Raw genomic sequence first — 15,603 nt, forward strand, 5'->3', positions numbered from 1 at the left:
TGCTGGGATGTTCCCATGTTGGCAGCCACCCTCATAACATTTTCTCAAAGCTGGGCTAATTTTCCCCAATCCAACAGTTTCTCTTTCCCACCCCACGTCTGAAAACTAGAAAAGTGTATTTACTGTGGTAACTGTACTATTTTGGTATTGCACTTTGGTATGATCTCCTTCAAAGGTTAAATCCAATCTGCTTACCCACAGGAATGACAATTCCAATCACAGCTGCTGTCACAGTTGAACCGAAGCCTTCATCATCATTTGCATCTGTAATTACAGAAGTGTTCTGATCATTTAACTCACTTTCTGGTTTTAAAGAATGTTTTCTGTTAGTACCCGTGTTGTTCTGCCCATAAGAAAGCTTTTGCAATTAAAGAATTTACAAAAAGTTTCATAATAAAATTATTCAGGAGATGCTGAGCAGTGCACACAGATCTGGGCTGAGCTGAGCTCCTTCTCCTGAGGAATGAGGTCCCTGCAGCGCCGCTGCCTCGCAGGGGGACAGGGGCAGCCCAGAGCTCGTGGCCAGTGAAGGGACATGCTCGGTACAGGGCTGTCAGAGAAGCTCTGACCAGAAATGGGTGACTGTTGCAAGCACAAAAAAAGGAGTTTTAAAAACATGACATTTAATGGAAATGCCATGCACGGATCAGGGGATGGTGAATAGCGCTCTTAAAAATCCACAGCAGAACACTTTCTAGTACTAACACAATTAATGATTTATTGAGCTGTCAGAAAAAGAATGTAGTTCAAAGCCATCTGCACAGATTCTCTGTTTAATTTTTTCCTTTTTTATTATTTACAGCTAAGGAATTAGTGAACACATCTATCCCTCATTGCTGCAGCCTGCTCAGCATACAAGAATGGTTCCAAAATTCAATAGTGTACTTATAAGAGAAAAAAAGCAATTACAGGAAAATATAATCTAAAAAAATTCAATATACCTTTCAAGTTCTATACTTTAAAATGTTCGCTCTGAGATCTTATATAGGGGATGAGCATAGAAAATTTACTCTTGCTAATATAGCAGGAGTTGAGATAGGAGGAACTAACTGTACTTTTTCTTTTGATACACCAATTCATGCAACTTTTAAATACTTCCTTGTAGCAGGCTGTTGCATTACATAGTTGTTTACTTAATAACCAGCCAGACTGTTTCCAAACTGGACAATAAAAGCACCTTACTTTCAGGGCTTATTAAAAAGGTAATTATTGCATTTGAAAGAAACTTGCAGAAAGAGAACTGAGTGCATTTTAGCCATTGGACTGTGCTTTCCCCACGCAGCGCAGAGTGCACTGCAGCACTGTTCTGCAGACAGAGGTGGTGTATTGCTGCTTTCCAGATGTAATGGAAACAGTGAAACATTTGGGGAAAAGAAGCATTTTACTGTTTTTAAACATATATGTCTGTTTGAGGTCCTGCAGAGCAAAATCTTCTCTCTGGACTAGAATTTTTTTTTTTTTTTGAACAGCAGTTCAGCCTTTCTGCTTTGCCTTGGCAGCAGGACCTGGAGGGATTGCCTGTTAGCTCCGAGATGCAGGCTGGTGTTCCACTGAGGAGAGCCTATTAGTGCTCTCCACTGGGATGCTTTTCTGATAAATAATGCAAAACTTCAAACCTGTGTCATGATGAGGCCACATTAACATGCCAAGCACGGCCACACAAAACAGAGGCAGCTTGTCTTGGGCTGTAGTGATTTCATGTGTCCAGCAGCACTAAAGCTGCACAGGGGGAATTTTTCACCCAGAACTTGTGCTGGATCACGTTAATAATTAAACAATTAAAATAGGTGAAGCACCTGCAGAATCATCCGTTCTACTGCCTGCAGCACTGAAGCTGGGATGAGCCAGTACTGGGCACAAGGCAAGGGCTGATGTGAACTCCCAGGGCCATTCATGTGCCTTGGCTAAAAGCTCATATAAGTTCTTTAACATGCCAAGTGACTGGAATGACAGCAGCCATCATAATCCAGGTGCCTGCAAAGAGACGGGCTGATGTCTCCTGCTGTGCACCAGGATGTGCCTGCACCTGACCCCTCTGGAACTCAGACATTAGGTCAGGTGTCCCACCAGTGCATGAGGAGTTGTGACATAGAAGGAGGAAAGAGGAATCTCATTCTCTTACAGTGCTGTGATAAATTGCTGTTTCCAGTAGTCATCTCAGAATCTATCAGGATGGATGTGGTGGAAGGTAAATGAAGACTTGGGGTGGTGATTGTAGCTTCTGGTACAGCTTTGGGAACAACTTCAGTGGTGTCATTGGCACTGCCAGGTGCAGCAGTGATGGTCGTGGTGCCGGCAGTGGTTGTGGAAACCACTACAGGAGCTGCAGTAGTTGGAAGATGTGAAAACCAAGAGCAACAAGGAAATTTGGTTAAAGCAAGTGCACAAAGCAAATCACAAACGGTGACATAAATCTGGGAAGGACTGCTCAATGAAGAGAAGCAGAAACCAAATTCCAATTCTATTTCCCAGGTAGTTAAACTATTGATAATTCTCTGCCTAAAGCTACAGAAATGACTTCCTGAAGTCAAGCTTGCTTTATTAATACTAACAAAAAAAAGCACTCTGTACTGAAGGTAGCTAAGAAGTTCACAAACTTGTGATTTTTTTCAGAACTTCAGAAGATTGTGAATTTGTACCAAGAACTAGTGCTGGGCCCTAGTCCTTTTTTCCCCCCCTTCCTGCTGTATCTTTTCCTGATTAAGCTTTCCAAAATAAGCAAGCTTTCAGCAAAGGACACCACAGTGCTGCTGTGCTCAGAGGGCAGCAAGGAGTGGAATACAGAAGCCGGTGTTTGTGTTTTCACCATCAAGAAATATGTTCACTCTAACTATGGTTTTGCTGGAATAGTGAAATGGAGATGTGGCTGTATTTACCTTTGTAGCATTTTTTCATGTCAGGACCCAGCCACATATTGTCAGGACAGGCACAGGTGTACTTGGGGGAATGGGGGGAGATCTGAGGTGCAGGAAGACACAAGTAGTCACAGCCTCCATTTGGCTGGGAGCTGAGCTCACAGGAGTCTGGAGCTGTTCAAAGATGGAAGAAAAGACAAGGTTTTTTTCTAATTATTTATTTCTTGCCCTTGGCAAAGAAATATCGGATCCTCTGAAAATTACCAGGCTGCCTATGCATCTTTACAGTTTGTATGGTGGAGTGGAACCTTACACAGTACTATAAAAACTTCCCAAATACATAATGAATGGGAAGCAACACAGTGACAAGAGTAACTCACTGGTATCAAAGATGCTAATTAAACAGCTATTAGCAAATTGCAGGTTCTTCAATAAATGCTGCTGCTGAATTAATTATGCAGGAACTTCAAACATTAGGCATTGATTTCCCATTATTACCTGTGCTTTCTCTCTCATCAAGAACCATCAGGGAGCATTTCATTTGCCAGCTCAAATAAACCTGATTCAGGGCCATGACATCCTGAGGACACCTCTTACCTTTGGGCTGCTTTAATTCATGAAACACCACGATGTCATGAGGGTTATTGAGATTCTCTGCCAGAATGGAGATGTCCAAGCCATTGAGCCTGTTTGCGCTGAAGATCGCTTCATTCTCCAGGTCAGTCCAGAACACTCTGTCCTGCAGGGAATGCACAGATTCCTGACCTGGCCTGCTCAAATCCTGCTCGAGTTGGATTAAACTCCAGCAGTCACAAAGTTAGTGCCCTGTGTTCCTACGTTGGGGCACCTTCGGTTCATGCTACTGCTGTCTGCAGCTTTTTTCTATTTTGGACAATGTTCAAAAGCCCAGATCTCCTACCAGTTTACAAAGTGCTGTGTAATTTTGAGTAGCTCTGAGACTGAGGTGAGGGAGGAGAAATTTGGTAAGGTACAGACAAACAGCATCCATGTTGTTTCTGAACTGCTTTTTCTTTGTAAGCTGGGGTAGATCATGAGCAAAGGGCCATACTCCATAGAAGAAACATTTGTTACCTTGCTGATTTTTTCCTCCTTTCCCAAGATAAGACCTGCATTAAACAGGTATCTATGAAGAGGCCAGTGCCTAGAGCACACTGGGAAGCTGAGCACTTTTTTTTTATTATTACTATCTTTTGCATGGCATACTATGATTGAAGATACAAAATTACTGGTGAAAGAGGTGCCCTGGAATTGCAATTACCAAACAGTATTTAATTGCTTAGTCATGTGTGTGTGCTGCTGCCTGCTAAACCGATGTGTATTTCCATAAGGAAAGCCACACTGCTGGACAACCAAGGGCAGCTTAGCAAAAGCAAAAGGGTTGTCTGTTATTCTACCCAGCCATTCAGACCAGAGAGGGGAAATAACCTAAGAGATCCTTCCAAATGCTGCTGCTGGGGATAGCACTAAAGAGCAACAATGACTTGGAGAAACCCATGCCCAAAGTTAGATGCCCAGATATTACCCACTTCACATAGGAGGAATAAGGGATTTAAGGATAAGGATTTTCCCGAGCCAAAAGCCAACTGGACCTTTCTCTGCTTTACCTGACCTACAGAGAGTGCCAGAGTTGAAGCCTTTGTTCCCCAGATCATTTAATACACTGATGCTGCAGTTAGGTAAAAGCATGACATAACACATTGCTCTTGATTAAGGGCTTTAAAAACCAGTTTCCCTGCTGAAGCCACACCAGGTTTATCGGTTTCTATAGCAGCGACCGCCCTCGCTGAGCTCTCTGGGCTGTGCAAAAGGCAGAGCTTTTAATCAAGAACAACTCTGCGACCTCTTACAGGCTCCAGTCTGTTCTGCATCCATTTTCCACTCTTACCTCAAACACTGCCAAGCCAAAAGGATGGCTCAGATCATCCACAGAGGAGATCAGAACTTTTCTGTTGCTGCCATTGAAATCAATGCAGGACAGTGAATGCAATTTGGAGTCTACCCAGTAGAGACGCTGATTCAGCAAATCTGGAAAGTAAAACACAATGAAGCAAAATGACACACAGCTCCTGCAACTCTTTTGCTCTTGCCCAGCATGTTTTTCCTGCTGGCAGCATGACTAATCTCTTTATTATTGGGCTTCTCTTTTTTTTTTAACACTAGTTCTGATTTTGAATCAGTGCCCAGATATGCTGGGATAAGACCCTATAAATAAGATTAAAAAGGAGGAACATTCTGCTCTGTGTGTGTGTGGGGAATGCCTGACTGACAGCCTTGTACAATGAGGTTCTTTTGTTACCAGGAGCAGCAGGGCAGCAGTAGTTTGGGCTTCCCAGATTCCCTCCATCAGTGCCTGGGTGAGAAGCTTCATCCCTCCCAAGGTTGTTCAGGCCTTGGCCTCTTGCTGGAAAACAACTACTGAGATTCCAATGAAACAGCTCTCTGAAGGAGCTGTGAGATTCACATGTTTTCAGTGAAAAAGAATCCTGGGCCCAGAAACCCTTCTTGTGCTGCAGGCTGGGGGAATCTGCTGGTGGGGACAGTCCTATCACAGCCAGCCAGGTTTGGGGAGGGTGCAGGTAAGGGTGGGAGGAAAGGACCCAATGTTATTTGTAATGCTAAGTGCTGCATTTCTCTTTCTGGAGCAAATTCACTCATTTTGGATGGGATTCACTGAACAGAATGCAAGTGGATGAGAGCCAAGAAACAAGTTATATAATTAAACAAGTCATTAATTAATTTCTTAATTACTAAATGAGAACATTATTTAATTCACAGCAGTAGCACTTCAGCAGTATGTAATGGCAGCAGCATTTCCTCCTACATCCTTGGCACAGCCAGAATTTTCAAAGCCAAGCGGAGAACCTCACATCTGCATGGTGTTAAACACTCACAGCTCCAGAGCAGGATGTTCCCTGCTGCTCCATGAAACCTCCTTTCCACTCTGCTGCTTGGTGTGGCAGTGAGAACCACCACAGCCCTCTGGTGGGTTCCATTTGCCCTGAGCAGCTGGGTAGGCAGGGAATGGTGACAGAGAATGGGTTCTGAAGGCCCTGTCCCTGATACACTGTGCATCATTCATCTGTCCAGTGCAGGATCCTGACACTGCTCCTGAGACAGCCCGAAGTAGAGAGGCACTTAACACCAAGGATTCTCATGCTTTCTGGACTTCCAAAGCGTTGTCACAGCTCTGCATCCTCCCCCAAAGTTTCCCTTTGCCTTAAGGCACAATGACAAGCAACTCAAGGCTCCTGCAGTATGAGGTTCTGACTGCAGCAAGTCTTCCTGTTTGTGCTACTGAAATAAAAGAACTCATGTTTGTGAGCAGTAGTGACAGACCAGTTTAGGATTTGTGTGTGCAGGTGCCTTTGCATATTTACCATTTTGTTTTCCTATTTAACCATAAAACCAGCTTTCCTTCAGCCCCCGTGGGTGCTGTAGCTCTGACCTGGGCACTTACCAAGTGTGATGCCATTTGGCCACTCGATGTTGTCTGTGACCAGCACCTGCCGCCCCACACCGTTCAGACCGGCCTTCTCGATCTTGGCTTTGTCTCCCCAGTCTGACCAATACATGAACCTGAGAGAGGCAGAGATAAGAAAACACTAACCTGGACTCTGGTTAAGAAACCTGCACTGCTGATTGCAGTAGGAGGTGCACTAAGGTTCTCTCCTTATTATAGCAAAGCTCTCAGCCACTTCAGTTAATTCTGCTGGTGGAACTGCATGCAGTTCTCCCACTGGGCAATCTGCCACAAAACTGGCACCAGAATGCAGAATCTCACCCCAGTAACTAACCCCTGCAAACTCTCCTGATGTGCCTGTTAGGTACCTAGCATTCACTCATCCAAATAGCCCAAACACAAGTCAGACAGACTTCATTTCCCAGGACAGCCTCTGTGCCAGGAGCAGCTCAGGCCCATTGAACACACGACCTGGCTACGAATTTCAGAACTGTTTTTAACAACAGGGACCTTGTCAAGGGTTAGTTGAAGCATCTCCACAGTTCCACTGCAGGGTATATCTTAAAGGGCATCTGAAGTCTTGGTGAGATGAAAACTACCCCAAGTTTGTCAGAGGGGCAAAAAGTCGACCGGAACGTCTGTTGGCAAAGGGGTGTTCGTGGTGTTCACACCTACCTCTGTGTGGGATCCACAGCGATGGCTCTGGGCTCACTGAGGTCACTGTTGAAAAGTGTCCTCCTCCTGCTTCCATCTGCAGTGGCCACTGAGATGGTCTTGTTTCCAGAGTCTGTCCAGTAGATGTTCTTATGGACCCAGTCAATGGCCAGTCCCTCAGGGGAGTTGAGCTGGCTGTCGATCAGGATCACCTGCTCGGCTGTGTCGCTCGCTTTGTCGATGTAGGCGCTGCAGGGACAGGGGGTCACAGGACTCACACACAGCTCCCAGAGGCTGGGCCCTGTGGGCAGTGTGGCTGACACAGGATCCCTTATGGTGCTCCTGCAACCTTCTGCTTTCTCCTACAGCCTTATTTCCCCCTTCCTGTATGGCACCATTTCCACAGTAGGGAACTGTCCTTTCATTGTTCTTACCTGTTTCCTGCTATAACTGCACAATTCAGGAAAATATTTGACTTCAGGCATGTTAACTTCAACAGCATTGATTTGTGGGATTTATGGACATTAAAAATATAATCTCCAGGGTTCTGCTGGACAGAGTTGAACTTAGCATGCAATAAATGTACTTAAATGTACTGCAGAATTAGGAGCTGTGTAGCTAATTATGATTCATCAAAGGAATTCATGAAGCTGCATTAATTTGGCAAGTGATTTCACTAGATATAAAGAATATGTTCACTAAATATTAGTGGCAGCCTCAAAATCTTTCAAAACAATAATGAAAGGCAGCAGACTCCACATGGACGTTTCATAAATAACTGAAATGTTGCTCCTACAACCACACAGGCTGATTCTGCTCTCAATATCAATTCTGCTGAGTGAGCTGAAATCCAGTTATTCTGAGTTTGCATGAGTGTTTGTAGAAGCTTAGTCTGGCTCTTAGAATAACTCAGTACATCTTAAAACAGTTATAAAACAGCAGGAAGTTTCTGCCCCCTTCCCCAAACATTTGAAATCATAAGATGCTTCACATCCTCTGTTCATTGCCCATCCTGCCTTTGCTCATGGAATGAGCTCGTGGAATTGTATGGGAGCTGAGCTCTCCAGTATCAGATTAGAACCTTGGAATTGAAATGTCTAAACCCAGGAATTCCTGACAGTTTTACAGTCTGCAGTCAGGGCTGGAATGGCCATGCAGAGTCAGCGAGGATGACCAGCACGCTGCTGCATCTTCCCTACAAGAACGGTTTTGGTTTGTCTCTGACCCAGCACTGAAGGAATGGTACATCAGGGCTCTCTGGGAGTCCAACAGTGCTCCCAAGATTACAGGATTCCAGCTCTTAGTGCACAGCTCCAGGCCAGTTAATCCCTTGCCAGTGGGACAATTGTGTTCCATAACATATGTTCCGTAGGCGCATAAATTCCCATCTGTGCCTGCACAGGACGGAAAGCCAAGAGGCTCTGGCAGCTTCCACAATGGAAGGGCTCAAGTAGAGGTGACATTTCAATTCTCCCAGTAACTAAATATTGTAAAAGATCTTCTGACACCCCAAAGGGGACATCACCTCAACAGGACAGGATCTAGAAAGGCAAGTGAGGTGAGCATGATGAAAGATGGCATCTCTTGCCAGCAATTACCTCCTGTACTACTGTTTTCACCTTGTTATAGCCTGTTGACCACAGACTGCTTGTTCTCAGGGACTCCCAGCATCCCAGGGCGTTTGCTGTTGGAGAGCTGCAGGAGCAGTGTCTTGGATAATTCTGTGTGTACGAACTCAGCCCTTGCCCAGTGGGAGACCCAGTGAGAGCTGACAGCTTTCTTCTGAACCATCCCCCCACTTTCAGAGCCCCACAGGCCCCTCAGGGTACCTGCCCAGCTACTGGTGGTCAATACCCAGCACAGTCTGGGCAGATATCCCTGCCAGTGGTGCAGGAGCTACCAGAACCTGCAGAAACCCTGGCCTGGCTCCCACGTGCTGATATCAATCAGCCCATGCCTGATCATTAGCTAAAATCCAGAGTAAACCACTGCAGAAGCTGCAATAGCTGTGCAAATCAGAATATACACGGGGGATTTTCAGCACATAAATTAAATGCTTCTTTGGCTAAGCACACTCACAAGCCCCAGCACATAATAACTGTGAAGGATGCCATAAAAACAGCTGAAGGAGGAGTGAGAATGAGTTACAGAACATGCACTGTGGTCAGCTGCTCTGAATTTAAATCCAGTCTACCAGAGACTACAGTGGGCAGCAGATTGTGTCTGTATTGCTGCCTCCTTGCTCCCACCATTTGCCTCCTTTGTGCATCCAGATGCCAGGTCCTTTGTGGCTTCCCATATAACACTCACAGTGCAGCAGCAGCCTCGGCCCTGCTTTGCAGTATCCATGGTTCAGTAAACAAGAGCCTACATTTAACTGCATGAGTGCAGCAGGATCTGGCATTGATGAAAAGTCACCCTGTATTATCAAGGAGATAACTGCATGAGCCCCTGATGTCTTTATCAATTCCTAAAAAAGATTACCAAGTCTGGGCCACAACAGGTAATCCCTGTCAGGGCAGAAAAGCCCTCAGGTGCCCTGTATCCCGCACTGTTCTCTGGAATGCTTTAGGGGGTACAGATGGAATGCAGCTTTGGGAAGGGACCAACACACACATCCTCTCTTGCCCCTTCCTTACCTGTAGATTTTTCGGTAGAACAAATCACACCAATATATTCTGTTTGTTGACACCTCCACATCCAACGCCACCACGTTCTTCAGCATGGGAATGATGCGGGAGTAGTCCCTTTTCACCAGGTCTATCTTTCGGACCTCATGGCGATTGGTGAAGATCAGGTATGGGCTCTTGCCTACCACAGAAAATCAGCACATTTGTCACTTCAGCAGCTGTCCCAAGGGCTGGATTCAACTTCCATTTCTTGAACAACAGTGGAACTGTCAGTCACTGATAGCTGTGCTTGTACAGAAGCTTTACATCACACTGGAAGCAAGTGGAAACTTGCTCCAGAGGCAAGGCTGTCACATGCAGGCACCTCTGTGGTCCCTGGACACACGCTGGCTCTTGGACTGCCTGTTCTGCTAAGGCACAAGCGAAACTCCCGGGAATGTACTCACCTTCAATTTCCCATTTCAGTGCAAAATCCTGGGTCAGATTTTGGTGACTTACAGCTGGGAGGGTGGAGGGGTGTCTAAGCTACCCTGTTTTAATCGGGATGTTTTCTTTCTTTCAATACTACTACCACTAAATGTTTTTGCTGCACTGTTTTCAATAACACCTGTCAAGAGACTTTCTTTTCTAGTTTCAGCTTCAAACAGCCAAGTAGTGACTGCAATCTTGCTCTGTACACTGTTAAAATATTCTGATCTGCATGATCAGTAGTTCTTGCCTAGAGACGCATCTGCTATCACTGCAGCAGCTCTGTGCTGCTCGCAGTGAAATGTCTTTGCTTGCTTTGAGTGTTTCCTTTTGTTTCCGTTCCCCTGCCTCAGCCCTGTGAGTGTGTTTTCTTACCAGAGTGTGCTGTAGAGCAAGCAGAGTTTTAGTGCCTGTGGCATTGTCTTACCTACAGCTTTGCAGTTCTTGGACAGGGTGTCCATCTCGTATCCTTCGTAGCACTCACATTTGTAGTCTCCCTTGTAATTAATGCAGATCTGGCTACAAGCGTCTGGATTCTCACATTCATCTATGTCTGAAAGGAGTGTTTGAAACCCATCAATAACTTGAAATCAAACCATCTGTGATGGAGCAATGCTCAAGTGAATATAATCACGTCTCTCTATGGTGAAACACAAGGGACTGCTGTTTGCATGTCAATTACCTCCACACGTTTTTTTATCCAGAAGCTTGTATCCAGGCGGGCATTCGCACTCGTAACCGATCTTCAAGTCTTTGCATATGTGTGAGCAGCCACCGTTGTTCATCGAGCATTCATTAACACCTGCAGGGGATACACAGATCACCTATGACAAATGGGGGCTTCTAGCTGTGAGATTGAAGAGATTTCCTCAGAAATTTTCCCATTTCTAGCAGTTTTGGTACTGGCCCTATAGAGCTCAAGTGCCTTCACAGATAAGAAGCCTCCACTGCATCACTGTCTTGCTCTTTATTATTCCAAACCAACTCTGTGGGATCATTTGGACTCAAAGCTAGTGGCTGAATGAATGGGGAGCCCTGGGGATACAGCGTATGTGAGTCTCTGCATCTCATCCCATCAGAGAGCTGCTGCTTTGAGCTGTTCTGCCACATGTGAGAAACTTCCAAGGGACTGGAGGGCTCTCTCCAGGATACTCCTCCTTCCCCATGCGCTGGTTCATGTTGACTTTTCTGAACAGTCTCTCTGCACTTTAATAATTCATGCTGAGGGACTCTCATCTCCCAGGGGCCAGCTGTTTTGAAATACTGTACTATTTTCCCATCTAGCTCCAAGGAATGATCTATGTGAAAAATTCCAGAAAACACCGAAGTGCAGTCTGTCAGAGATACTCCATTAGCACTGAGATACAGTCCTCCCACAAACACGTCCCCCACAACAGTCTTTGCTGGCAGACCCCAGTGAGCAATTTATGAAGCAACAGCCCCCATCCTCTCCTGGGGCCTTTTCTAATCCAAGGCCACCTCTCTGATCCTGCTCTCAAGTGCAGAAAGGAAGAACAGAATAAATGGATCCTTGTAAGTAGAACTGAATGAGAGTTTGGGGAAAGGTGGTTTCCTGTCAGAAAAAAACCATTTCTTCTTGTTGTAATTGACCTACACAAAAGGTGAAGAGAAAGTTCTCTCCTTAAGGAAGACTGCTGAACAGGAGCTGTGGGATTTCAGGGATAGCGGACTCACTAGAACAAGGAAAACTGATTTGCTCCAATCTATAATGCAATTTAAAGGCAAATTTTTCATTTATCTTTTACTTCTTGCTTCCTTGCACACTGCAGGTGAGCAGCACAGCAGAGCCATTAAACTGTTGCTCTTGGAAGAAAATGGAAACAACCACAACCCAATTAAGTCAGTAAGACTGGGAAAATACCATGCCAGAAGGAATCCATCTCAGCTCTGGGATGCTTTCACCTTCCTAGCAGGTACATATAGAGATAGCAATACATAATTAATAGAGCAAGTTCACCAGGGTCCGAGAAAGCGTCCACAGCCCCACTGTGCATTGTCACTGTTCAGTGACATTTTTGGACAGAAATCTCTTATTCCTACACTTTCATGGGTCTGTAGCAAATGGCTTGTAAACATGCACAACTGCTCTCTGCAAAATACTACAAAGGCTGTTTTGATTAACAAGCAACTCTCACTAAGATGATTCCCATGGTTTCAGGGGTGCTTTGTGGAATGGATTTAGGGGCTATAAATCAAGTGCTGGTTCACTTGCTGCACTTCTCAAGAGGAGCTGAGGAGGAGCCAGGCAGGAGGAGCCTGGGCAGCTGCTGCTCTTCACCCAAACTTCAGCAGTATATTCCCTGCCTGACTAAAATAGCCAAGTGTTATCCTGCCTTCTGCAGTGCTTTTTTGGGGGACTCTCAGAGGGCACTGCAGAGTTTAGCCAGGCTAAACAGACACACTGAGCTGGTGAGTGTGTCCTGCATCTCTGCCTCCTGTGGGGATAACTTGTGTGAGGGCATTACAGTCACAGCAACCCCCAGCACTGCGCCCTTCAAGAAACACCTTCCCCTAGGGGCTCTTCTCTGCTTCCCAACTCAGACAACACCTCATTGCCAGCCCAGGGCTGCACCAATCATGGCACCACAAACACTGGGTTGAGCACCAGCCCAGATGTGCTGTGCCACTGCCCAGTCTCCTATGACAAACCAGGCTGCCAGCTTTGTTGGGAGATCTCCATGGACAGACAACTGCAACACCCACTCAGAGAAACAGGGAGATGTAGATTAGTGGAAAAAAGCAAGGGCACACTGGAAGCATGAGGTAAGAGCATCCTCACTAGGCATGCACAAACACTTTTCTTGTCTAAAACAGAGAGAGACTGATGGTTCTTCCTGAACAGGAGTTATTTAAGGGGCAGCCACTGAGCTCCATGATGTCATGGAAAGAGATGCCTGTTGGAGACATCTCTGCACTGGGGAAAACAACAAATGTGTTTGAGTAATGCTGCAGATCGGGGCTGGTGCCCACAATGTCTGGTGGGAAAGGCAAGAAAGGGCTTCCCTATGGAGAGGGGCACAGTTCTGTGGCCTGGGCTCTGTTGCCCTGGCTCTGCCAGCCCTGACTCTCCCGGCATTCCCACAGCCCAGAGCTGGCAGGACGCTGCAGAGAGCAGCCTGCTGTTGATGCTGGGGGAAGCAGCAACAACACGTACAACCCAGAAACCGCTGAAGTCATCTCTCAGGGGTTGCTGCCACTCTACATGTTTTCACCTTCAAAGCCTGTTCCCAATGCTATATTTTTATGGTGTTATCATCACCTTAGAATTCAAAGATAACTTAGGCAATGAGGCTAAATAAACTGGTCTGTGCTGTGGAGGACACTAGTATTTGGGGAGAGGGGGAATTCCTCATTCCTAGTCCTGTGCTCAGTTCATACATCCCTCCAAGAATAAAAACTGACTGGAGAAGGCCACAGTTCAAACTTACAGATGATCAGACTAAGCTACTAATTATATTCATATGAAGGGTGATGAGAGAATAAAGGCAAGGAAAGAGGAGCAGAGTGAGAAATAGCATTAGCAGCTACATGTGGTTACACTCAAAGCTGTGAGCACCAGATGGAGGAGAGGGGAAGCAGTTACAACAGGAGCAACACGTAGAAGGCAAGTACTGTACCACATTCTTTCAGAGGCTCGTCAGACCAGTCCCTGCAGTCTCTATGTGAATCGCACACTTTGCCTCCGTCAATGCACTCTCCACTCTTACACTGAAACTTGCTGGGACTTTCACATGCTGACTCTGTCATGTTGGGCAAGAGAGGAAAGCAACTAAGTTAGATGAGGCTCTTGACAACAAACAGGCTGACATAAGGCTCAGGAGGGCATCATTAGCAGAAATGGGATAGGATTAAGCAAATGAACATTGAGCCTGAACATCATGCAAAGGGCTTTTCAAGTCATGCAGTCTGCCTGGTCAGCACAATCATCTCTCCCAAGCAATCCCACTGCCAGAATGGCTTAAAACTGTAAAAGAAGCAGCTTGGCATGGCCCAGAGGAGCAGCACAGGCCTCTTCCCTTTCCAGAGGCCACGCAGCCCTGGCAGATTTACCCCATGGAGCATGAGGAGCAAAGAGCCATCTGTACCTACCTTGGACACAGCCGGCCTCGTCACTGTTGTCAGGACAGTCGTTCACCTTGTCACACTGCTTTGCTCCATGGATACAGGTCCCATCACCACACTGGAATTCATCTGGCTGGCAGGTCACCAGAGCTTTAAGACAACACATTCAAGCATCAGCCACACAGAACTCAGTCATTTGTGTGGTACCTTTTAGCCATGTCCCTCTGACACTGCCGGGGTTGCACCCTCTGTCAGCAAATGTCAGAGTATTGGCTGCTTCCACCAAAGCAACAGAGGCAGCAGCTGCCTCAGCCACTGTTCTCCTGTGCCCCTCTGCTATCCCACATCACCCTCTACATCCTTGGGAAAACAGCATCAAAGCCCATATGAGCACACCCTGTCAAAACAGACTCAGTTCCAGCAGTGAAGCTTCTCTGGTGAGACAGAACAAAGCAAGCAGGCAGCAAAACTCCCAGCAGTGGAGCAGCTCTGGGGGCTGCAATCTGTGTGAGGCCAGACTGCTTTCCAGCTGGGAGTGTACAGTGACGCTGGGTAGGCAAAGGCAACTGCTCCTCAGTTCTCCTTCCTTCACAAAAAATTACATGTAAGATACATTTCAAAACATGTTCAGGCTAATGCCTGGGCAAGAGACCTGTAGTGACTGCCAAAGCCAGTGTGGTCACAGTAGGGATGAAGGCAGCAACAAGACACGATCATCAAGTTACTGAATGCCCATGAGCCAACAGCCGACTGGAAGGCAGAATAGCTCCACTGCATGGTGTTGTGTTGTTTCTTGGGGTTTCCAGCCTAAACACCTCCACAATATCAGCCCAGGTTTCAAGCCTCAACTTCGTTTGTCCAGGTCAGATTATAATGGACTCAAACCAGATCTGATGAAACAGCAAAGTTGGGGAAAAATATAAACCAGACACCTGCACTGACGATACTAAAAGCAGTCATATTTCCCTCCCCAAGTTACAATAAATGAGAGACCTCCCTAGCTGGGACCAGCCCTGTACAGGCAGCCTGTAGTTCACTGGCAGGCTCCTCGTTCCTGGGACATGTTTTGCAGCTTCCTTCTGAGGGGCCCATTGGATGTATTCTTAAAATCCTATTAAGGCAGCGCACCCTGGAGAGCTCCTGATTCCAGCCTTTCCATCGTGTGATTGTGTCCTGGTAAGGTCTGACAGAAAATCACTGCTTCCAAGTAGTGAGGGGAGGCCAGCACTGGTGTTACTACATGGGAGGTGAGAGCTGTCTGCAGACTTCCCTGGACAATTTGACAAACTGGTTCTAATACAAAAATGACTACTTTCAGATAACCCAGGAAGAGCTGCAGACATGAAGTGACCTAGCATTGATACCATAAAGTATCAATTGCACAAAGACTCCACATTATTGGTGATTGCATCCTGATGGATGTAGGATGCAA

At 46.2% G+C, this 15,603-nt stretch overlaps 1 protein-coding gene across 2 annotated transcripts in view; it reads right to left on the reverse strand.

The window, feature by feature from the left end:
- LRP8 (LDL receptor related protein 8) overlaps positions 1-15,603 on the reverse strand; it is a 174,671-nt gene that overhangs the window by 3,405 nt on the left and 155,663 nt on the right. For both annotated transcript variants that reach the window (XM_069023448.1, XM_069023447.1), the window contains 12 exons: positions 14,199-14,321; positions 13,727-13,849; positions 10,771-10,890; positions 10,516-10,641; positions 9,630-9,801; positions 7,012-7,239; positions 6,334-6,452; positions 4,762-4,901; positions 3,453-3,594; positions 2,877-3,029; positions 2,123-2,323; positions 196-264 (listed from right to left, as the gene is read on the reverse strand). In XM_069023448.1, coding sequence (XP_068879549.1) covers positions 196-264; positions 2,123-2,323; positions 2,877-3,029; positions 3,453-3,594; positions 4,762-4,901; positions 6,334-6,452; positions 7,012-7,239; positions 9,630-9,801; positions 10,516-10,641; positions 10,771-10,890; positions 13,727-13,849; positions 14,199-14,321 — 1,716 coding nt within the window. The remainder of the gene's footprint in view (positions 1-195; positions 265-2,122; positions 2,324-2,876; positions 3,030-3,452; positions 3,595-4,761; positions 4,902-6,333; positions 6,453-7,011; positions 7,240-9,629; positions 9,802-10,515; positions 10,642-10,770; positions 10,891-13,726; positions 13,850-14,198; positions 14,322-15,603) is intronic.

Source organism: Aphelocoma coerulescens, chromosome 8 (assembly GCF_041296385.1).
Source record: "Aphelocoma coerulescens isolate FSJ_1873_10779 chromosome 8, UR_Acoe_1.0, whole genome shotgun sequence".
In the NCBI taxonomy this organism is placed as follows: Eukaryota; Metazoa; Chordata; class Aves; order Passeriformes; family Corvidae; genus Aphelocoma; species Aphelocoma coerulescens.